Source organism: Taeniopygia guttata, chromosome 7 (genome assembly GCF_048771995.1).
Source record: "Taeniopygia guttata chromosome 7, bTaeGut7.mat, whole genome shotgun sequence".
NCBI classification, from domain to species: Eukaryota; Metazoa; Chordata; class Aves; order Passeriformes; family Estrildidae; genus Taeniopygia; species Taeniopygia guttata.
The window spans coordinates 13,792,009-13,816,630 of NC_133032.1; the positions used below are offsets into that span (position 1 = coordinate 13,792,009).

The following is a 24,622-nucleotide window of genomic DNA, read 5'->3' on the forward strand; positions in this document are numbered from 1 at the left end:
AAAGACTGAAGAAATCAGAATGCACTAAAGACTAGTGGAGGAAAAAAAAAGAGGATTCTACTAAAAAATAAAGGAAAAGTATTAAGAGTGTAAACTGAACACCTCCTCCCAGGTCTCTGTCCTTCATATGAATTTTTGTGGTGCCAAACAAAAAAGGTACCAGCAAAAACACCAGCTGCAAGAAGTTGCAACTGCAGGGATGTGCAAAGCATGGGAAAGAAAGGAATTAAAGACACCTCCCCAGGATATAATTTTTGGTGCCCAAGCCTGAGTTTTAGTGAAGATATTGGTCAGCAGTCCAAGACAGCCATGTGGATCTGCCAGAAAAAGGAGATGAAATACGAGAACTGTGACGAAATATGAGATACATGCCAAGAGCCTAACAACTCTGGGTGAAGAAGGTGGATGTGTATTCTTGGAAAGTGTAACTTCTTGTTTGACTAGCCTTGCTTTGTACTGTTCCCATGGCACATTATAAACTGTACTGCAGCAGAGTAAATCTGTTCTTATATAACTACTTTAAATGTGAAAAACTGGTTGCCTTGAAATAATGTAAATATAAATAAAGGGTTGAAAGCAACTGAATATGGACAACTTCAAAACAGAAATTTTAGGAAGTCGCTACCAATGTAAGAGACTTAGTCAGACTGGAACTGTGTCCAGTGTTACCACAGAATTGTATGGGTTGAGGCATTTTGCTCTGTAGTGGGTTGACATTATCTAGACACCTGGTGCCCACGAAAGCCACTCTATCACTTCCCTCCTCAGCTGGACAGATGAGAGAAAATATAACAAAAAAGCTTGTGGATCAAGGTAAGGATGGGGAGAGACCGATCACTAATTACCATCACAGGCGAAACAGACACAACTTGGGGAAACCAGTTTCATTATCAATCAAACCACAAAAAGGCAATGACAAATAAAACTAATCTTATAACACATTTCCCCACCCCTTCTGTTTCCCCAAATTCAGCTTCACTCCCAATTTTCTCTACCTCCTCCCTGCCAGTGGTGCAGCAGGACAAGGAACACAGGTTGCAGCCAGTACATGGCAGATTGTCTCTGCTGGTCCTGCCTCCTCACGGGGAGGACTCCTCACACTCTGCACTTGCTCCAGCATGGGCTCTTCTCACAGCTCCTGCCAGAGCCCGTGAGCTTTCCACAGGGTCACAGCCTGCCTCGGGCTCTGTGGGGGAGTCTCTGCCTGGAGCACCTCCTCCCTCTCCTCCGCTGACCATGGTGTCTGCAGCGCTGTTCCTCTCACATGGTCTCTCTCTTTCTTCTGCTACAGTTGCACAACAACCTTTTTTCCATTCTTAAATAAATTAGCCCAGAGGCACTGCCACTGTTGATGATGGGCTCAGCCTAGGAGCCAGCTAGCATTGCTTCTATTGGACATACAGGGGACTTTCTAGAAGCTTCTCACAGAAACCACCCATGTAGCGTTCCCCTCCCCCTGTTACCAAAACCTTGCCATGCAAACCAAAAACATGATAAAACAGTCATAACTTCTTTAGGCCTTTAAGGTGGCTGTTGTTTTGTTGGGCTGGTCTTGCCTCTGTTCCTGACCAACAGGCAGAAAAACAAGGAGTGAGGAAGAATGGGGCATGGGCAGTACCTATAGCAACTGCATGAAAATGAGGAAGAAAGCATGTCTAAATATGAATAATTCCTTAGTTCAATGTGATGAGTTTTCTTTGCATTTAGACATGTAGCTTCAGTTTATCAAAAGTAAAGAAAATTTTCTAATTTTTCAGGCACTTGCATGCTGAAAGTAACATGTAACAGACATATACGTAAGGGAAATTTGATGCATAAGACTCACATCAACACCTTTGTGTGCCGTTTGTTGAGTTTCTCCCTTCACATACAGCAATGCAGCATAATCAGTGTGGGGTTTACTTAAGCAGAAATAGCTATTCAGCAGTAGCTCTTGATACACTTGGAGGCCAGATAACACAGTCTGAAGGTCAAGTTCTGACTTCTTGAAGCCTAATTTATTCAAGAGGAGACTAAAGTACCAGAGCCAGAAAATGGCCAAGCACTTTTTTCAACTGATGAAAAAACTGGTTTTTTTCCAAAGGATTTCTGCCCACAGAAGAGGATTATGATCAGAGTAGGGCACTAAACACTGCCAATTTCCTTGGTTACTGTATGAAGAATGTTAGATGTTCAAAGAAAGCAAGAAGAAACTGAAAAAAAGCATATCAAAGATCTGTGCAAGAACTGAAGACAGAGAGGAGACAAAGTGCAACGTTGATTGTACCACTAAACCTTGTCAGACTATACAAAGGACAAGTAATGGCCAAGTGCATTAAACCACTGAGATTTTAAAAGACTTCTAAAAAGCTCAGTGCACTTAATACTCACCCTCTCATAGGCACATAACACACATACATCTCTAGCTACCCTTCATGGCATCTATGCAGCATAGTGCTTTACATTTTAAATTTCAAGACCACTGATGGTTTTGTGTACAAAACACTCTAGAAAATCTGATTCCCTGTAGAGACCAGAATCTCAAAGAATAGCAAAAAACTCCCTTTCCCTGCCTGCACCTGAACCATAGGGACTGCTAAAGTTAGTCCCATTTTGATTTCATTTATACATGTGAGATCATTTCTGTAAACAATAAAAACAGAAGAAAGTTTTATTGGTTTCATGCTAGGCAAAGCAGGAACTATGACTGGTCGACCAATATATGATGACCATACCAGAATCCACTTTGAGGTGCCTGCTTGAGTATAAGGAGTCCATATTCAGTGCAAAAATTGGCCTAAAATTATTTTCAATAATAGTTTCAGATGAAGACTTATTTGGTCTACATCATAAAAAAGGGGATGAGTATTGCAGTACCCTCCCTTGGGGAGGCTCTGTCAGTAGCTCTCTCCTAAACAGCTCCTGGACCTAACCAGAGTTCTTCTACAATGACAGAAAATGCTGTTCTGCCACCCTCCTTCTTCCCTGTCATCCATCACTGAATCACTAGCCTCTCCTCCTCCTCTGACACAAGCAGGTGACTTAGTATCTGCAAGTACTGTACAACAGAAGAGTGAATTTCAGGCAGTTTATTAATCCTTTCAGAGCTAACATGAAAGCTGCATGTTCCCTCCAACAAGGATCTGAGGTAGACACTTGTAAAGCAAGTGTCATGAAGTTATATGTATTAGAAGAAAGCAGGAATTCCAGATGTCCCCAAACAAACTGTAGCTATCCTAGCACATGTTAGATACACAAAGGTGGCAAGACCTTTCTGTAAGGCTACATCCTAGGTAGGCCTCCTAGCAAGCTTAAACATAGACTTCTTTCAAAAAACACACTACCATTCTTCTGAATTTAGTTTGGGTCTCTTCCCATTCCCATATATATTCTGCCTTCTCAACCTTCCTTAACTCTTTTTCTGGCTCAAAATCTTTATTCAATTTGTAACAAACTGTGATGTTTTATCCTAGTAATTTATGCCTAAAACATAATTCTGTACTGAATTTCCAGTCACACCCATCCTAATGATTTACCTGTGATTATCCCCAGTACCTTCTGTCAGATCCCTCAATAATTCATTAAAGAAAATATTCCATTTTAAATAAAAACTTTAAATTCAAAAATTTCACCTCAACCACCACAGTTTTTCTGACTACTGCTTCTAAAGCCTTTAAAAGACTTTAAAGCCCACTCAAATCGATCTCCCACTCTCTCCATCTCTAGAAACCTCTCAGCTGTATTCAGAACTTTGCAGGATGCTGCCCTTACATTACTGTATTACAGAAACATTTTACTACTGTGTTATAGAATCAAAGAATCCTAGAAAGGCTTGGGTTGGAAGGGACTTTAAAGATCATCTAGTTCCAGTCCTCCGGATGAGGACCTTCCCCTAGACCAGAATGCTCAAAGCCCCATCCAACCTGGTCTTGGATTATATTATTTATTATTGTATTTATTTTATTTCTATTACTGTATGAAAGACAAAAAGGGCACTGGTATTGTTTGTGTATTTTTAAATTACTATTTTCCAAGCTGTCCTTATGAAGAGATGTTTCATACATGAATGCTTGGTCTGTATCCAGTAATTTTATAAAAGGTACCCATTTAATGACACCATTATCATGTCACTTAAAGTGCCTTATGTAAAATTCCTGGATTAGCACACTGGCCTTTCATCTCAGGGGTCCAAATGCAAAACTGAAAAATTACTTTCATGCTCTTAGCCTTGCAGACAGACATTACTAATTCTGACTACAATTTGGCTTAAGTGACCATTTTTCCTTGGGGGAGGGATAAGTGTTGATTAAAGCAGCATGTGATTTTGGGCCAGAAAAATAGATGGAATAAAGATGCAAGAGCATCTTGAAATTTTCATGCTCAGTCCTAGATTTGAGCAATCAAAAATCACATCTTCCTTTTCTCATCAATATTTCTTCCCTTTAAAAGACACTATATAATCTCTTCAAGAATTGCTGGGAAAATTATTCAGCTGCAATACATATTGACTATGTGCACAATGCCTTTTAACATCATCTGACCTAGTGTGTTATGAAGTTCGCAGCTGTTGTGGAAAAAAACTACAAGTCTCTGTTTATATACCTTGCATACAACATCAAGTGCCTAATTCTTCTACTTACCACGTAACAAATCTAATAGACTTGTGGGTGTTTATATTGAAGAAATCTTTGGTCTTTGACTGTCAAACAATGTCTTGAATGCATTACAACCTTTCAAATCTAATTTTTTAAGTACTTTTAGAGAAGTATGAAGTTATTCACACAAAAGATAAAAACATTTACTCTATGTCTAGTCTATACATACTATAAATCTGGTTGTAATAGCACTCAATACACATAATTCCCCATGTTCATTAAGCATGTAATTTTCCCATCTGTGTTACAAGACTCATTGGAACCTAAACAAGACTCAGTAGCTTTAGTTAAAAATATATTACTTAAGAATAAACCACATCAACTGTGATAAGTACGTCACATCAGACTTCAAAACAGAAAGTATAAAATATCTTTGGACAAAATATATCAGACATTTTGAATGAAAATGAGAAAACCTAAGTGTTCAGGAAGTCGGCAGAACAATCAGATTAGCACACTGATAATGCAAAATTTTACCTTTTGTGAGATGGAAAAAGAAAGACTTGCAATTTTTGCAGTATTGTGATTAAACTAGACTTCTTAGACAATTACCTATTCCATGAATTTAAGAAATAATTCTTTGTAATGACTGATATGCAAATACAGTATTTCACGAGCTAATACTTAAGCTTCTCTTGACTATGCAGTGTTAATGTAAAAATCCTACTTTTCTAGGTCTTTCAGGTGCAACAAAAAGTAGAAATTGCATCACTTAAGTCAAAGGATCTAATGTCCATAAGAAACATGAACAAATTTACACATGCACATATGTCAGTCACCCTTACCAGCATGACTCTTTCCTGCCCACCTTCCTGCCTTCCCTTCCTCCAGTACTCTAGTTCTAGAAATTAAGGCAGTGCTACAGAAATAACAAAGCCCCTTCTGCAGAAAGAAAAGACACTTTCAGAAGGAATTCTACCTGCATAGATAGAACCATCACCAGCCTTAACAAGCCTATTAAATTTGGCACAGAGTCCTCAGTGAGGACACATGCCTTCAAGAATTTTTTGAAACAGTGTGCAACCCAATAGCTACCTAAGGCAACACCCTATGCTGCTTCCATTAATTTTATTTTGGTCTTAAAAAGTGCATAGATAAAGAGAAGCAAAGCCAGTAACTGTTGGCAGCTAATTTGATAACAGCATGAAAAAAAATGAGAGAGAATGTGCAGAAAATTATCTTACTGTGAATTTGTCAAAAAACTCTTGTATTTTCTCAGACAGAATGATTATCTTTCAACATCAAAAAAATAAAAATCAATCCACTGAGATATATACTACAGTTAAAACTGAGTTTCCTAGCCTTCTGAATGCTAGATTGAGCAAAGTTACACCTCTCCCCTCCCACACAGCACCAAGTACTGCTGTGTGCATACCAGAGGAGTCTAACACAACTACACAGCACAAGAACAAAGATCTTCCTCTCCTAACAAACAATTAACAAAATCCAGACAAAAATAAAATAACTATGACAACCCAAGGTCTGAGCTCTGAAGGGGTGTTAGGGGGAGGCAGAGAGGACTGGGAGGTAGCCACAAGATTGAGAGGATGAGAGCTGAGAAGTTAAACCACAATTTTTAAAGGAGTATTTTTCAGAAGAGTAACAGAGATATTGCAAATTGTTAGATAACACCATGTTAACACTGTGCACATTTCACACGTATCAAAATGTTAAAGTTATTATACCAGAAAAATAGTATATTATCATGCTAGTAAAACTGCAGCATAATCTAATCTGTACCAATCAATCCCAATTATGTTCACAGGCTCCCCCTCTAACTCAAACAAAGAAATAATATCAGTGACTACCATCAATATCACAAATCAATAAAAGTTATGTGTTTGTATAGTTCTTTAGACCCACAGGACTAATATATGCTGCATTCCACATAAGCTGCTCATGAGAACCATTTAACCATGAGAACTGTAGCAGTATGTCTGTGAACTTTCATTTTTCACAATGCTGGTACATTAAAAAGCCACTGAGTAACAGAAGAGTCTATTAACAATGAGTTAAGTACATTATGCAGCAATGAGGTTTTGAAAAATATCTACACATTTACAAAATAAATCGAACTAATTAATAACTTACAACTTGTTTGAAATAACTTCTCATAAGTTAACATATCTGGCTCAGCAGAGAGTCATATTTCTGTACTTCATTTCCATGTATATTTTTAACTCCACAGATACCCCTGATGCATTGAGTTACACCAGGCAACCCTAGTGCACACAGATGTAATCATTTTGCACTGCTTACACCTTTTTATTGAAATAACAAAAAAAGGCAAGCTGTAGTGGCTATGGAAAAACACTGTACAGTGTCACCCTGGTTCCCAAAATACATGATGGGCCATCCACTATAAAGGCATTAGCCAGAACAGGTCAGGGGAAAGCACATTGTTTTTAAGGCTGATGCAAAACCTGTGGAAGCAGACTCCAGTAATCCTTTGTTAAGAACAGTATCGTAGCCTTCAAAAGAGGCATATTTTAATGCAATCATTCATTTGTAAGAAAAATAATTTCCTGCACAAAGTAAAAAATTATAGTTACAGAGAAAAGAGCACCAATAAAAAATTCAATTATGGACACATATATATTTATAACCAAACATATTTCACATAATGAAATAAAAAATTTCTACATTTATCAGAAAATAAACATTATTATTACACTAGAGAAATGTAAGAAAAGGTGAAAAAATAAATACAGCCATGTTTAAACATTGTTATCAACCCATACTAATGCCAGAATTAAAAGACTGATTTAAATGCCATACCCTTTTCTCCAGAGTTATTGGAATAACTGCAGGCAATGTTACTCTTCTGGAAGACAAATTCATGTCTGCTTTTCGCAGAACTTGCCAACCTTCATCCAGGTGATAACACAAAGCAGAACAAAGTAGTTAGCAATATTTCTTGAAACCTAATTCCTCATAACCTAAATATTGGAGAGTCAGCACAAAGACTAAGGCTCTAGTAAATGTCATTCCATTTATGTGAATTCAGTCCTACTCAAAGCCAATGACAGAACACACTGGGGTAGGACAAAATAGAAATCAACCAACCAAAGAGCTTGAAAACTTGTGTTCTGTCCTTGGAAATGCCCACATTATCTCTGGCTATAAAAATAAGCAGAACAACATGCATTTCTATCATTCAGAGCTTTGTCTTTCCTGTCAAAACAAAACCAAATCATTAAAGACTGCATTCTAACACCTCACACTGAGTGGTTACAGTCCTGGGGCTTTTTCGCTGGCTTTTTCCAGGGAAACAAAATATTTTTCAGCGCTTCTGATCTTTGAGTTTCAGAGAAGTAACTGAGCATAAGAATAGATTTAATGAATCCATGGAGTTTAATTATATGATTCTTAACTACCTTTATTCAAAGCAGAAGCAAAACATCCCTTTTACTTTAAGTAAAGCAATTACTACCTTTCCAATGCAACCAAGGCTTGAAAAAGTGACACATAAAATGTTACAAGGAGTGACATTTAAGACTGTTTTATGAACCCAAGTTTTTGATCACCCCCATCCACATAATTATTTTATGTATCAAATACATGTATAAAAATCTGTTTTCATTAGCATGGTTTGACAAAGGAAATCTGGGTTTTTTCTTTCCTTCTTTGTCAAAAAAGGCAACACTTTGTATTGCTTAAACTGTAAGGCAAGCTATAAATTTTTTAAAGGTCTTATAAAGCACTTAATAACAGATTTTTTTTCCTGCTTTTATGCAGCATGACTAAGCAATATTCCTGTTGTAAACCAAATTATTAAACAGATGTTAGAACTGTCATATTGGGTATTTCTTTTATAACTCTTGACCAAGCAGTTCTTATCAGAAATACTGCTATTTGTAGCTGAAGGTTGCAGACATTTTTAAAAAATTATTTGTATTAAGTATTCATAGCTTCTTGAACAACAGTATGTCAGATATGCAGGCTGCTGTATTTCATAGGTAGTCACTGCAAGTATATTATTGATCATACACCTGATGTACAGGTCCTAAAAGTATTCAGGACTGACTTGGTAAATATTACAATAATCCATACTAAATTTCTCTAGAACATATTTATAGGGTTTTTTTTTTCCCCAGGGGAAATGAGCACACTCTGTATGAATCCCAAAGTATCTAGAAAGGAATCTCATCTCCAAGACATAAGAAACTGTACAATGACAAGTTAAAAATAAACAATTTTATTTTATGGGATTTTCTTATTTAAGAGTTTTCCAGGTGGCAAATACATAACAAATCTCTGGCACCACTGAGATACTTCAGAATCTATGAATCTTTTAGTGTGAAAAGAGATTCAAAGCATCTCTTTTCATGCTAAATCACCTTTCTCAAATCCTAAAATCAGTAGTACTGAAGTTCTGTTGATGAACAAGAGGAGCAAACACCATAAATACAAAAAATACAGTTCCCTCCAAAAACTAAAACCTGCATTGCATTGGCATTTTACCAGCAGCTCTCAAATAGTAATAAAATACTGCCAAGGAATAGGAAGTAAAGATAAATATTTTCCTAAAATTTCAAAACCTGTTGTCCTTGATTGAGACACACAGGATGGAAAAAAACTGATAAGAAACTTATGCCAAGTCACAAAGAGAATTTCTTTAGAGACAGACATTTGATCCTCGTTGTTAGCTTTAAAACAGGAGCTTCTAATAAAACCAGAAACCAATTAAAATACAGCATTATTATCAAACAACCCATTTCCTTGCCTTGTAATAAAGGTTCACTTTTAACTTTGACTCTTTTTACATTCCGTTTATAGCAGCAAGAGATCCATAGGAACTAATCTTGCAGGTTTAAGGTATTTATTTCATTTTATTTTTGTCCAACTTCAGTTCAAAGTCTTTATGATTGTTTTTGATAAAATAAAAGGTACTTCTGAGATCAAGTTTAAAGTGTTAATTACGTAACAGTTGGAATTAACATCCTTTTCTATTAGAGATAGCTATGATAAATGTCAAGTGTTTGCAATTAGGTTTTTACCTTTTAGGCAGACAGTTTTTATTTCCTGTGGGAGCATGTTTTCAAAATTCTGTAATATAGCTCCAAAATTTTGCTGTAAGAGCCAGAAAAAAACTTGTGGCACCAGAGCTCGATCCCACAGGCGTTTTACTCAAGGAATATTAGACATGCACATAATTGCAGCACAAAAAACTCCCTCTATTCTTTTTCCCTTGGATCTTATGAAAAAACTGTTTAGGTAATAGCAACTGTAGAACTTGCAGAATTCCATTAGTGACATCACCAGGAAAGAAACAAAAATAGCCCAAGCCATTTTTCCTTATCCCTGGGTACTGAAGGTCCTTGGCTCTTGAAAGCATGTGCAGCTTTTTGCTCTATGAATAAAATTGACCCATTTGTCTGCAAGGTGAAGCAAAGGCTCATTTTCTTCAGTGAAATTATCTGTATTGTATCTTTTCCAATCAGATGAACTGACCAGACCAATTCAGAAAGTAACCAAAAAATCAAGTGTTGTATTTGACTTAGTAATAAAAATCCAATATTCAAATAATGATTAGGTTTTATAAAAAAATATTACAGTAATTTATGTATACTAGTGAAAGTAAACATGGTTGCACCCAAGAGTACTGAAAATAGCGTTAAGAAGTATTTCCTTTTTTTAAAGTTCACAAACACACATTTAAGAAAATAAATGGAATAAAACACAACTTCTAAGTGCAAGCCTTGCAGAATCACTTCACCATGTGAAAGTCAAGAGGAGTTCTGTTGATAAATGTGAGATACAGAAAGGCTCTGAAAGCCAAATATGCCTTCAGGGGAACATATATGACCACTTTATTTTTTTTCCTATAGATAAAAGATTTTACTTGTCCATGGCAGGTGTGCAAGGAATTTTGCTGGTGCTAGTGGACAGGAAGGAAATCAGATCCAGCTCACTTGCTGAAATGACTATGTTTATGCAGCTTTTCACTCCTATTTTTGTCACTAAGCTACCAGATACAGTTGTGAAAACATTGTGCAGATACTTTTCAGGTACTTCAAAATACAAACCACTTCTATTTCTTGCCACTTAAGAAATCGTGACTAAATGGAGTGGGCAAGAATTGAAATGCCCTTAGTAAATTAGTAACTCCAATGAGGGTTTTATAACAACATATGGAATAGAGATACCCTGCTAGAAGAGGAAGGTCAGTGATGTCCTTAAGGCATTGAATATGGAGTCACAAGAGCTGATCTATTCCTAGCTTGGCCAGATACAATGCAGGAATGCGAACATTTATAGGTAACAAGAGCAAATCAGACTCAGCTTTTGCTCTGTAGATGAAAAAGAAAAATCTAGATAATATAAATCGAGTAAGGTTTATAAAAATTTTTGATGCTATTTTTTGTACTTGTCTTTGAGCTAAGGCAGAAGTTTATTACACAAGATCAAGATAAATCAGGTAAGTTATTCTTGCTGCTATTTGCCCTTCCTTGTGACAGCTCCTGTCTGCCTGGCACAGTCATTTTGTCTCTTTACCAGAAGAGCCCTTTAATATGTGACCATAGAAACACACACAGCGTGGTTTTAGCACAGGTACATTTACCTGCACTTGACAAATAACTACCTACTTTAATACCACCCAACAAAAGAGAGGTTTCAAAGTGACTGAGTTGTTGTTTTTCTACTCATATAGTCCCTTACACAAAGAAACTAACAGGTCTTATTCTTCACACAGAGCATACAGTACACCCTCTTGGAGGGTCAATAAGGATTGGAGCAGATGCAGTTGCACTAAAACAGACTGTATTACCTGTAAAGCAATACAGACATTACAATGTACCTAGGAAATTCACAAAAAAGTTTGAGCCACAAGGAACATAATGAAGTTTTCCAGCCTTGCCAATTTTCCTCACAAACTGGAAGGATCTTAAACCATTGTTACACATGCTCTTTGCAAAGCTTTTTCAGCTGCCTATTTTTGTGTCAATAGGTTCAAGCCTAATAGAAAAGCACACTGATGAAGTTCTGTCAGCTGAGTTACTTAAGAAAACCCTCGTATTGCATGGGCTTCCCTTTCACTACATAGCAGTGAATTCTAGCAATTATGAGAATAAATTCTTGCTAACTTCCAGCCTCTTTCTCAACAGCTGATACCATTTCTGTGCCGTTATCAAGAGCTTGCAGCTGTTCATAAACACCAAGTCTTAATGTAATCAGTAACAGGAGTTATCATAACATAACTAATATAAAAAAGGCTATTTATAGCCCAAGAATGCAGTAATTGAAAAATCCCATTCTGATCACAGTACAATCTTGTGTATATTGATTTCTTGTGGATATAATGTCAAGCAAAGAAGCTAAAATACAGACCTACCAGTATGCAGTATAAGCATATCAGAAACAGGCAGGAACACCTCATCAGTATCCTAATTAGAAGCACAGGGACATATCTAAGATAACCGATATATATTTCTCTCTTGAGACTTAAGTATTAAATATCATGTACACTATTGGGCTAAAATATGAGCTGATTAGCTGCAAATGAATGTTCTGTGACTTGAAACAGGAGAAAAGCAACTTCACATTGTTACTAGAGCAGAGGTCTAATTTATTCTCCATCTTAACTTCTCCTCCCACAACTGCCCTTCTTGAAAGATTTTTGTTGGCCTGATTAGCAATTTTTTTTTTAATCTTCCCATTTGAGGTGACTCCCATCAGGACTATAACATGAGAGGCATGCTTAAATACTCTGGCTTGATATTCTCCCTTTCTGTTTATTCCCAAATCAAAAGCAGTCATAAAAGTGTGAATGCCTTTAGAAGTAGCAGCTTTAAATATGCTGAAGACAAACACAGAACATGGGCATTGGTCAACTGCTATCTCCCACTGATCATTGCCAAATTTCACCACTTGCTAGAGATACAAGTGCCATCTTCTTAGGAGGAATAAGCAACTGCTGGAAAAGTTTGGAAACTCTGAGACCTGAAATCCCCAGCTGGCAGCTCTATCAGTTACTGCCTCTGCACACGCACAAGAAGAGATCAGCATGAAATGTCCACAACAGGGTGCCCTCCCACTGCCTGGCTATTGGTGTTCCTGTTATACAAGCACTAACAAACTGCTGTTATCCTAAAGACACTCATCTAAGTGATCTGCAGATGGTAAAACACAGATATAAGCTGTTCTCTACTACACGGTGTGGTAAGAAAGGAGAGAGATCTCAGGGTTATTACCAGTTTCTATACATTTTGTTAGGCAAGGGAAACTGAAAGCAGAAAGTGAATCATGGTATCAGCAGCACCTGAAAAAAATGAGGAGTCCTTTTCCTGTCCTAACAGTGACATCTGCAATTGATCCATTTAGTTTCATCTCTTAATTACACTGGCACAGCGTAAAGATTACCACTGCAAAGAGTTAAAAAGAGCATGAAGCAAAAATCATGGGGGAACAACCATACTGTATTAGAGACTCTGGAATTATCATGTGAAAGAACAACTAAGTTATCAGTTATCTACTGTAAACAGATGCAAGAAAATATGAATGTATAAAGCGCATTAAATTATTTTAACCATCACAAATATTCAATATCTCGTGAAAACTGACCAGGTTAACAGTGGTGTTTATATGGAGGCATGGGGGTTTTTCAATATAAAATCTAAATTATGCTTAATGTCAACATTTATGCACAAAGCAGGATGGGAACAAGCTTCTGCTTGTTTCTGTAGTTCTCAAGCTCTTATTTGAAAAGATAATAACTCTGAGAACATCAGAAATGCAGCAATCCGAGGATATGCTAAAAACTGCATCAAAACTCCTAGGAAAAACTGATCTGAATTTGAGCTCCATTCTTCAGTTAATACCCCAACAGTGGAATAACAAAGTTTTATGATGATAAAATCATGAAAATTCAATCTTACATACTTTTTAGTACTGTAAAATGTATAGTGAAGTACCTTGTATTTTCTCCTTCTGTTGTACACCTTTTCATTCATGAGCTGTTTAAGTTGGTTCTGTAAAAAATGTTTTTTACTGTTAATCTATAAACTGGTTGGAACGACTTTTTCCTTTCCCTTCTGACTTTAAAATCCTAAGGGTTTTTTGTGTAATTTAAGGGAAAGCCATGGGGAAAACTAATATATGTTTAGAGGCTGTAAAGAAGAAAATATTTGAGACTTATAAAGAGGACATCTGCAATTGTCTCCAGCTTGGAAGGAAATCTGGTAAGAAACACACAGACTGGAATTACAGAGTAAATTCAAGTAATGCCTCTTTTGATTGGAAAAGATGTTGCAACCCTTGGAAATTGATTAGAAATTTATGAATCATTGCATTTTAAATAAAAACCCTTTTATTGTTTTACTGTTTGAAAGTCAAGAGTAAACAGATATTTCAGACAAAAAATCTGTCACAAAAACATTTAAGCACTGAAGACTTAGCCCAGTATGTCTGCTAGTAGGATTATATGCAGTTTTGAAGAATGAGGCTCCAAGCAGATACATTAGAAGACCCTGAATTATAGCTGTAATAAAAAAAATAATAATTGGTGCTCCAATTACAACAGTCAATGCTCAATATTATTCATAAACTTAGAACAGTACACATTTTTTTTAAAAAATCTGCTCTTAAACATAAAGTTCCTGTTAGCTCTTCTTTGGCAAAGAGCTTTACATGAAAATCTATATGAACACAAAAAGGAAAGTCAATTCCACTACAATCACATGTATTTGAGGTCTCATACAACTGATTTCCTGGAAAGAGTATTGTGGGAGTATATTTAGATTCTACATGATAAAAATATCTACTTGTTTAGAACATCAAGAAAGACAAAAGAGGCAAGGTAAAAATTCAGATTTTTTTTCACCTTGAGATTTACTTGAGTTTTATTTTTGCACTTCTAATTTAATTTAAAGAAACAAGGCACTAATTACCTTGAACTACTTTTGTCATGAACACTTTTTGGCTTATCCTTGAGCAGGGCAAGAACTGATACTGCAGTGCAAATATTCAGGTTTTGGTTCCAGAAAGCAAAAAAAAAACCACTAAGCTTCCATAAAACTACAGTAACTTCTTTGTTCATTTGAGCAAAGACAACAAGAACAGAACAAGTTTTCTTACAATTAATACTTTTCTCTACTAATATTTATTTTGATCACAATTAAAGACAAAATTGCAGTCTTTTATATTTTCAGTTCCTTGTAATTTCTTAGAGAACACAGGCTCTGAGGCACAATTACTTTTTCCATATGAGTTCTTGAATTCCACCTAATAGCAGCAGATGCTTGATTCCTCAGAGGAAGGCAACATTTCCCACCATCCACCAAACTGACCATACTGTGTTGGACATGAAGGGAAAGATGGTTTTTTGGCCTATTCAGATAAAAGTCTTCCATCCTGAAACATGAAATTCAGTTAATCTGAACACATTTCATAGAATCAGAGAATCACCAGGTTTGGAAGACACCTTTACAGTCATCCAGTCCAACTGTCAACCACTGGGTCGTGGTCAGCTGCTGTCAGCCAGCACCTCAGGGACCTTTTCTGCTGGGCCACTTTGCAGCCACCCTGCCCCCAGCCTGTAGCCCTGCATGGGGCTGTTGTGGCCAGTTTGTAGGACACAGCAGTTGGTCATGTTGGACCTCATGCCCCTGGCCTGGCCCATCAATCCAGCCTGGCCAGGTCCCTCTGTGGGGCCTTTCCGCCCTCCAGCAGATCAAAATCTGACCCAACTTCCCAAGGTCTTCGAATTTGCTAATGGTAGGCTCAGTCCCCTCTTTCAGATCATCAGTAAAGGTGTTAAATAAGACTAGACCCAACACTCCTCCCTGAGGGACATTTCTAGTGATCAGACACCCATTGGATGCAGCACCACAATTCACCCTCACTCTCTGGGCCTGGCCATGCAGACAGTTCTCAACCCAGGGAAGAGTGCACTTGTCCAAGCTGTGGGCTGCCAGCTTTTCTGCATTTTATTGGTGAAAGGGTTGTTAAGCACTGGAACAGACTGTCCAGGGAGGTGGTAGAGTCACCATCCCTGGCAGTATTCAAGACACTTATGGACATGGCGCTTAGTGCTGTGGTTAATTGAACATGGTGGTGTTCAGTCAAAGGTTGGACCCAACAATCTTGGGGGTCTTTTCCAAACTTCATGATTCTGTGATTCAAAGATATAACACAAAACTCTTTCAAACTGCAAGTGGAGAAAAGAGATGGACAGCTGTGTTGGTGAGGCAGACCAAATAATGTACGGGGACATAAGACATACCACTTCCTAAGCACAGAGGCAAATCACTATTCTGCTATGTGGCTTTTACCAATCTGCTTTTATAAACTTATTTTCAGTGAGTCAACCCCACAAACATGCTGTTCAAGCAGCATGTTCAACGTTTTGAGAGGCTTATGATAAAAGATCATCAGAAGACAGTAAGAATTTCAGCTTAGAAAAACAAGAATTCAAAATAATGTTAATAATCTATTTTGAAGTAGAAAGATTTCAGATGTCACAGGTGCTATGAATAAAAGAGCAGATATTCATGACAATTTCTTTCTTCTACAGAAGCAGAAAATCTTTTTTGGAGAGAAAAACAAGACAGAAGAGGCATAATTTCTTTTTTTTTTTTTTCTCTTTTAGAAACACCCATTTTGATAATAGTTACCTACAAGACATAAGTAGAAATTCACTCTGCAATTTTCCTACCCTATGCTTGAACTTAAATGCACAGACTAAATCAAAAGCAAGCAATCTAAAAGAAGAATCACTGAAAACATATGTAGATCATCAGAGGAGAAAGAATTCTGGCAGCTGTCAACGCTATGCACAAAAAAAAAATTCTTAAGAGTAGCTGGTTTCTCTTAAGAGTTAGTGAACTACCAAACTGTAACAGTAATATTTACAAAATTTTTGTATAGAGATATGTATTTGCACCAGAGCTGCTATGAAGTTGACAAAATAAGGACAGGGAGTGGAAACACAACAATTTCCAAGCACAGCTCCACAGCCACCTGTGAGAAGTCAAAGTCACTGCCAGTTCACTTCTATTTGCACACCTGCTTAGCATTCCCTCTCTTTTAAACCTGAGTAAATTTTTTAATCTATTAGAAGACTTCAACCGGAATTTCAAAGAAAAAAGTTTAATTTGGCCATTGTCATTTGGCCTTAACTTTAATAATTTTAGATGAAGAATGTAACAACAGTCATGCTGAGTCTGAAAAATAGTCAGATGGTCCACTTGGCCTAGTATCATTTCTCCTGCAGTGGCCATAAACAGACACCTAGGTGACAGAAACCATAGTCTTGTTAAAATGCCTCCACAAAAGTAACAGGAATGTTTCTCTCCATTTTTCTGGTAGCTGAAAAACAGGTCAGGCCCTCCAACAGACACCAGCATTATGTTAGCTCATTTCTGTCAGGAAACCAGTTGTTCTTGTTCTTGCTTTTACCAGAAGGAGCACTACATTCTTAAATGTAGTGAAATCCAGGAGAAATGGAAGGACTGTGAGCAGAAATCAACACAAGAAGTACAAAATGAACCTTTAGGAAGAAGTAGAAGTAACATCAGTGAAGATATGAACTTCAACTTCTGAAAGACTGAAGCTAACACTTAGCTGGTTTAACCCATCAAGCCGTCAGTAATGTTAAATATGACTGGCCACAAGAGCAGGTGAAGTTGTGTGTTAAATCATGCTTCCCAGGTTCAAGTCCAAAGACTACCACAACAACTGCAATTTAGGCCTGCAACATGACTAATTTAAACTATCTTTTTAAAAATGTGACTTTTACTTCTTCAGTTCTGAAAGATAATATTACCAATTCTGTGTTTTTCCTGTCTCTGCAGAGATAGTCAGTACTTCCACCTTGCCCAAGAGATGGAACTAGAACAGTTCTATCCACTGCGTTAGCAACATTCAGATGTACACTGGCCAGAATGCATCAGATTAGTATGGCTATTGTAGGAGAAGTACTAAAACCAATAAAAGTAGTCCAGAAAGACACCACAGCTTATAGAGAGACACCATGGTGAACATGCAAAATAGGGCAAGATCGAATCAGGGCAGTTTCCCAGACACATACACGTTTTTCACTGGAGAAGTGAGGAGAAGGTTCCTCCTTAAGGCCCTAGCCACAACTTGGCTAAAAAAGTTCTCTGGCAGGTACACAGAAACAGCTGTGGCAGGTTAGTTTCAGAAAAGTTAATACAACTACAAGAAACTTCAACTTCCAGGTCTATTCTTCATGCAAATCTAAAAATGGTATAACCAGCAGCAGGTTAAGTTCTTACACCTCCAGTTCTTAAAACTGTTAAAACAGGGATTATACAGACCACCAAAACAGAGTGTGAAGGAGGGAGTACTCTTAATCCCACAGATGTTCCTTGTCAGAACTCTTTCCAGTCTCAAGAAGAGAAGAAAGAATGAAACAGGTAAGCTTTCAAAGAGTGAAACTGATCTTCGACACCAGTAATCTCCATTAACTGGAAGCTCTGTCTGATCAGTACTGCCAGGTCTTTCTGACCACTCAGATCTTCCCATGGCTTACAGTTGAAGGTGTTTATGGAAATATAGTAACATCAGCCATACACAGATAAACACACATGCATATAACATATAGCCAGGTACATAGCATCTGCTCCTTCCCCAACTATTTAGGTTTTTCCCATTATCCTGGCAAAATTAGAACTTCAGAAAAGCTGTTCAGTGGCTGTTAAAACCCTCTGTTCTGTAACACTGATGACAGTAATTTAAGGTAGGGAGGAAGGGAAAAAAGATATTAACTTCTCATTTAAGTACTGCCTGCCTGCCTCTGGTTTCACTTAAACTGAAAAATCTGCAAAGCCACACAAATACTCTGTGAAAGAAGAGTCATGTCTTAAGTCACAAATTCCAAAACCTCATTTTCTACAATCATTGATGACCTACAGAAAAAAAATTCACCAAATTACAGAAATATGAACACCTCTATTTTATAAAATAATTTAATAGGTAACTGAGCTTTTCCTCAACCTTTCATTTAACCAATTTAGAAACTGTCAAACAATAATTTATAAATCTTACCTGCTTTTTTCTTGAAGTTGCCTTGGGCAACAGACTGGCTGAAAAAACTGATGCAAACGGCGAGCAACACAGCTCAGGAAAAGGATTTGGAATCGATGGCTTCTCCAAAATACTGTCACCTTTCTTTTTTCTCCTATTTCAACAGAAATACATAATATCAAGCAGTAATTGTAACAGCTGCTGTTAAAATTGCAATATCCAACCACAATACATGAACTACTAAGGCACTAATACCATGATGCTTCCTGGTTGCAGCAGTTAGCTTTTTTTTTGCAGTTATTTTATTAAATCAGTAGGCTGAATATATTAACATACAGTGCCTAACACTACTTGAAAGCAATCCAAGTATTCAGCTCTGAATATAAAGTTGTTTGAATATGTGTAAGTCTTTGCAGAGTAAGAGCAGAGATATATTTATATTGGCTTCTAAGGACATTAGTAAATATTTTGTTGTCCCTGTGTTTATGCCATTCCCTGTGTACACATATTACAACAGTAGATGCATGTAACTTCTCAGCAAAACTTTCCAAGTATATCACAACAGCATTTTAAACAAATGGAAACTTTTTTTTAACCAGAATCGAATCAAAGTGACTGACAGGAGAAAACAGTGCAAAGCAATCTATTCATTTCTGTTTTCAGTTAGTTTTGTATTGGCATCTCTGCAGCTCCATCATAAAATAAATGTCTCAGTTGTTGCTGTCTGCTGAAACAGGACTGTGTCAGAAGTACCACCAGGCACCATTTGCAGGAGTAGGGAAGGTAATCACTACTGTACTTGCCTAAGAATTCAGATATGCACCGGTTTAAAGTATCACATTAATAATGTGGTTGTTTAGATGGCTGTGTACATTACAGTGCATAGTTTTCTCACATAAAATATTGAAGAGCACTTTGTCTACTTGATTTCAGCTGAAAACCTGCACCCAAAGCACCTGATGGATTTGCATCTGCCAACATATTACAAGAGTTTTCTACATGTGTGAGTTAATGCCCCCAAGCTTCATATTTTACTTTATCACCTTCTTTATTATCATTCCAGATTTCATATTGTAATTAGTACAAAGTGGGGAAAACCATCCGAGTAAGGTAACAATACAAAATGAAGATACTTCACTTACAGAAAATCCTTACCAAACTGGTGAGGATTCATTTAAAGTGGTATTTTGCTTTAGGAGGAACAAAACCCCTGTAATGCAGTATTTTAAGATTTTGTAAACTTCAGTCTACCGAAACTCATCAGATGCGGTATGAAAAACCCAGATTTACTAAGAATGGAGACCAATGCCTTTAAGAACAGTCTGAGAGGCACCAAACGGGCTGCACACCGCTGACAGCGGCACTGCTCCCGGCGAAGCGGTTTCATCTCACCAACACTCTGAGAAAGGCACTGCAAGGATAAAGTAGCTGCTGGCTCAGCCTGACCAGGCGGGCTCGGCACTGCCGGCTCCTTTCACCTCAGGCTGAGAAACCTCAAAAATAAAAAGGGGGGTGGGGGGTGGGACACGCACGCATCCGCAGCGGCGGAAAGTGTCTGCAAGGCCGGCGAACAACTTTTGAGCTCCAGGGAAGCGCGGGCCGGTCAGAGGCAGGCCGCCCCCTCCTGCGCCTCGCCCCCTCCCCAGGCCGCCGCTCCCCGGCCCCGCCAGCGCCGCGTCCCGCCCGCAGGGCGCTGCCCGCCCCCCGACGGCAGCGGGCGGCCCTCGAGGGAGCGGCGGGGCGGCGGTGCCCGCCCCGCTCCGGCCTTACCTGTCGGGGGGCGAGGGCGGCGGGTCTCCCCCGGGGGGCCGTGGGGGCGGGCGGGGAGAGCCGCGGGGGCCGCCGCCAGCGGGCTCCGCCGCCCGCCCTGCGCCGGGCGCACCGGGCAGCGGGGCGGCCATCGGCGGCGGCGACGTCCTGGCGGGGTGGCACGGCGGCGAGCGGCCCCGGCGCTGCCGGGCGGAGGCTGCTCTCGCTCCCGCTGCGGAGGAGGGGGAGGCGACGGGGAGCGGGGGGAAGCGCCGCCCGGGCGGCACCGAGCGCCTTCCCCGGCACACGTGCGAGGGCGGCGGCGGCGGCGGGGGCGGGCGGCCGCCGGCTCCGCGCTGCGACGGGGAGGCAGCGCGGGGCGGGCGGGGGCCGAGCGGTGCCCTTCGGCCGCTCCGCCAGGCCGGGCGGCGGCGCGGAGCGGGCTCGGCAGGTGCGCGGGCCCGGGACCCGAGGCCGCGGCGGGACCCGGTATGGCCCCGCTGAGCGGGCCCGGCCCGGGGCACCGCTCGCCCTGCGCCTCTGCGCCTCCGCCCGAGGGGGCAGCGCGGCCCTGGCACGGCCCCTGAGCTCCTGCCCCGCGCCGGGCAGCGGCTCCAGCCGCGCTCCGCCGGACGGGCCTGACACGCGGCTCAGCGCCCGGCACACCTTTAACTGAACCCACACATCCCTCTGCGCATCGGGATCTGATGGACATGCCTTGGAGGAATAAGGAATGACCGAGGCTGGGGGACAGAGCCGTCACCTTGTGCCACAAAAGCGGTTAGTGAGGAGGCTGGGCCCGGCAGCCACGTCCAGCCACAGCCTGGAGCACAGTGGAATGTGATAAGATTTTCCCTTGTGCCCAGGGCTGCTCCACAGCAGCCTGCTCCTGCTCTGCTTTATGTACACAAATCCATCTGTGGCAATTCCATGGCTGTCCTTATCAGCATTCATGCAATTTCAAAATAAAAAAAAAACCTTGCTGTATGAAGAACAGTTTGATGGCACCAAGCAGAGTGGGTAGTACTGTTTAGGTCAGTCAGTTCGATAGTCAAAAACTGAAAGCCCTTGGTGAAGACAGCACCATGTAGAAACGTTCTGACATGTCCTTGGCATGATCAGGGGCAGTAACTGAGATGTGAGATTGGTAAAAATATATAATGTTTTGAGGCAAATCCTTTGCTGTTTTCCTGAATCCACTGAAAAAAATCATCACACACAAGACAAGATTTCAATTCTGGAGAAAGATTTTTGTGCCATAGAAGCGATAGTCACAGTTTTCATTTTGGCTGAGTCACAGATGATTTTGCAGGACATTCATTTTCAATGAAATGAAGGATTTCTTGTCCCCTGAATAGCTCATTCTGTTACAGCAGAAGTTGAAGTCTGAGTTGATTAACAGTTCATATATACAAAGTCTGGCAAATATACCAGGAATTCAGATAATTGACTGGATTTGCTCGTTGCTTGTGAACAGCTGTCCTTTTACAAAACTGCAGAGACCAGGGCACTGGGTTTTTTTGCCTAATTGATTCACAGGTATAACTGTGACATGTTAAACCTCATTGGCTTCAGAACAATAGAAGGCAGGAAAAATAGTATATGTGGGTAGAAAGAGATAAAAACCTGCAAGTGGCAATTGTATGCTGATATTCATCAGCATTTAAAAAGTTCAGCCACAAAAGAAAATATATTTTGACTTCTCACCTATTCTGTGCAACGTGTTACAGAGCTGCAATCTGACATCCATGGTGTGTTTTTGTGTCTTTGGCTTAGTCATGTAATTGGTTTAAAATACCAGGCAAATAAAACCACACTTAGAATGAATAACAGCAAATAAATTAAATACTTTATTTTTCAAAATAACTTTAGTGGTAATCTAATTAGTCGTGACAGCACCCATGCCACTTCTGGAAAAAATCAGTAAAAATGTCATGCTAGTATAATTTCACTTGCATGTTGTAAGAAAGAGATTATCTTAAATTGTTTTTTTCTATATCTCATAGTCTGTCCTGATGCTTGCTGCTGTCAGTGCTTTCTGTGGGAATTGTATTGCATGAGGGAAATGCAGTCAGTGGAATACTGAGGCACAGAAGGCCTTATGTGATTACTCCAGTGTAGACGTTGGAAATGTTGCATGCATGAGAACGTGAAACTAAAGGTTCTCCTGCCTTACTGTCTCTCTTTGCAAACAACTGTAACAAAAATGGTTTTCTGAGCTTGCCTAAAGATACCCGAGAGCATCTGACCTAGAATCTGCTCAAGTGTAACCTTTTTTAACTCCTACCGGGTAAAAACCCAGTAATTTCTGGACAGTTAACAGAGTTGATATTAAAAGACTGGCAGATTTCTGCTAAGACCCAACACCCAAACATTTGTTGAGCTGTGTGACTTGGTTTCCTTTTCATCATAAATACGCTTAAGCTGCCTAGTGTGGTTCTTGATAATTTCTATGCTTGTGCAGCACAGTTGTTCTAAGATTTACCATTTCTCAATGTCCTGGGGTGGTTATTTGATGCTTGTATCCCCAGTTGTCTGTTCTGTTTATGTTGGATAATAAGTTTTGCAGCTTTAAGACTGGTTCTGAGAGCAAAGGTGGGAAAGAAGACTAAACTAAATTTCTGTGTATTCTTCAGTACTCAACTCAGTAGGATTATTCCCCATCTTTTAATTTTTACCTTTCTTAGTCATAATCACATCCAGGTGTTTATCAAGTAAAATTAAAATATATATTGAGAAAAATTGCAACAGATTCATGCTATTCAGTATGCACCCCACTTCTAGAAAATCAAGCTCTCCAGTTCTCAAAAGCCTCTATGCTATTTAGAATCACAACACTTGATTAATGTGACAAAATTATGCCTTTAATTAGAGTAAACTCAATTATTACTGACAAAGTGGAGGTACAAAAAATCCAAACTACCTCTGATTATCTTTCAAAACTGTAGAGAATTTTTGTTGACTTTTTTTTGTCACCCTTCCATACATCCTCCCTTGCTTTTATCAAAATACTCGCAATGTATGTATAATCATTTTATCACAAAAAGCTTCACTGACCTAAGAAGGCTAATATCCTACCTTTCCACCATCTTTTGTTGTGGCTGCAGTAATAGAGAAAGGAATTATTTCTATTTAAGTACTAGTTTGAAGCCACAGAAATAGCTACTTTTTCCAGTGCAAGGCTACAGCCAGGCATGTCTTGTCTCCCTGTACATTTTCTCCAAAAGCCCCCCAAAATAAATTGCACCAGCAGTAATGCTGAGGATCACCCTAAGAAAAAAGTAATTCGTTCAGTAAAAAAGGTACGCCTCAATTTATGTGTATTTATTATCTCAATGGACTTAAAATGTGTTGAACAAATGATCCTCAAGGAGCATTCTAGCTCCTTGAGCATTTCAAAAGCCCATTTATAAATTTGAAAATGGGCTTGAGTACTTAATGAGAGCCAAACTTACCCAGTGACCACAAATGGAGATACCACTAGCTGACTTCCTGGCAGTAGTGCATAAGCCTTTGAAAAGTATCTGTGGTTGAATATTTTGTGAGGACTGTTCACTATTATTACAGTTTGCATTGAATATTAAGTTTACAATTATTGTTAAAATGTGTATCTTTTATTGCAGGTAAGGAAAAGGTTCCAAGAGATTAAATCAGTACCACCAGTCTCAGTCATTTCCCCAAGCTGCTTTTCAACCTAATCTGAAACTCAGTGTACAGCTACACAAACCACAGCACAGTAAAAATCCAGTGTTTCCCCTGACTACATTCCCTTTTGCTGCACTTACTATCAAGAAGCAGATTTGCTCTTGTTTTCTGTTGTTGTTTGGTTTTGGACCTTTTTTTATCCATTGAAAAGCCTGAATACTTTAGCATACTTTTGTAAGAAACTTGAGTAGAGAGATGGATTTTATTGCCAGCTTTGACAACAGTGTTTGCTATTTCAATAGCAAGTTCTGTGATTCCCTGTGATAGCTCTGTCAGAACATCCCCCTGATGGAATTTTGCCTTGAACTATAACACAAGCTTGGAATGAAATCCTGTACAGGTTTTTTTAGAATAAGAATGATACCCTTCAAATCTATCAAATCAAATCAAGAGCTTGTGATTTCTGAATTGTTGTCGCCAAGAGCAGATAATGAGGTTCAGCAGAGGGTTGACTGAGTGGCATGTAGGGCTTGTGAGCTGCAGGTCAGACATGTGACATGCTGGCTTCTGCTCCCTCGCACTAGGCCTGCATGAAATCAGTCACA

General features: G+C 39.2%; 1 protein-coding gene across 2 annotated transcripts in view; it reads right to left on the reverse strand.

Moving 5' to 3' along the window:
* The window catches only part of GRB14 (growth factor receptor bound protein 14), a 56,354-nt gene extending 35,412 nt beyond the window's left edge, over window positions 1-20,942 (reverse strand). The window contains exons 1-2 of one of the 2 annotated variants that reach the window (XM_072932162.1): window positions 20,394-20,942; window positions 18,645-18,777 (exon numbers count right to left, since the gene is read on the reverse strand). In XM_072932162.1, coding sequence (XP_072788263.1) covers window positions 18,645-18,777; window positions 20,394-20,524 — 264 coding nt within the window. In that variant the 5' untranslated portion in view covers window positions 20,525-20,942. Of the gene's footprint in view, window positions 1-7,412; window positions 7,502-18,644; window positions 18,778-20,393 lie in introns of those variants that run through there. The other variant, XM_030277398.4, reaches the window with a different exon arrangement.
* Window positions 20,943-24,622: the final 3,680 nt, after the last annotated feature.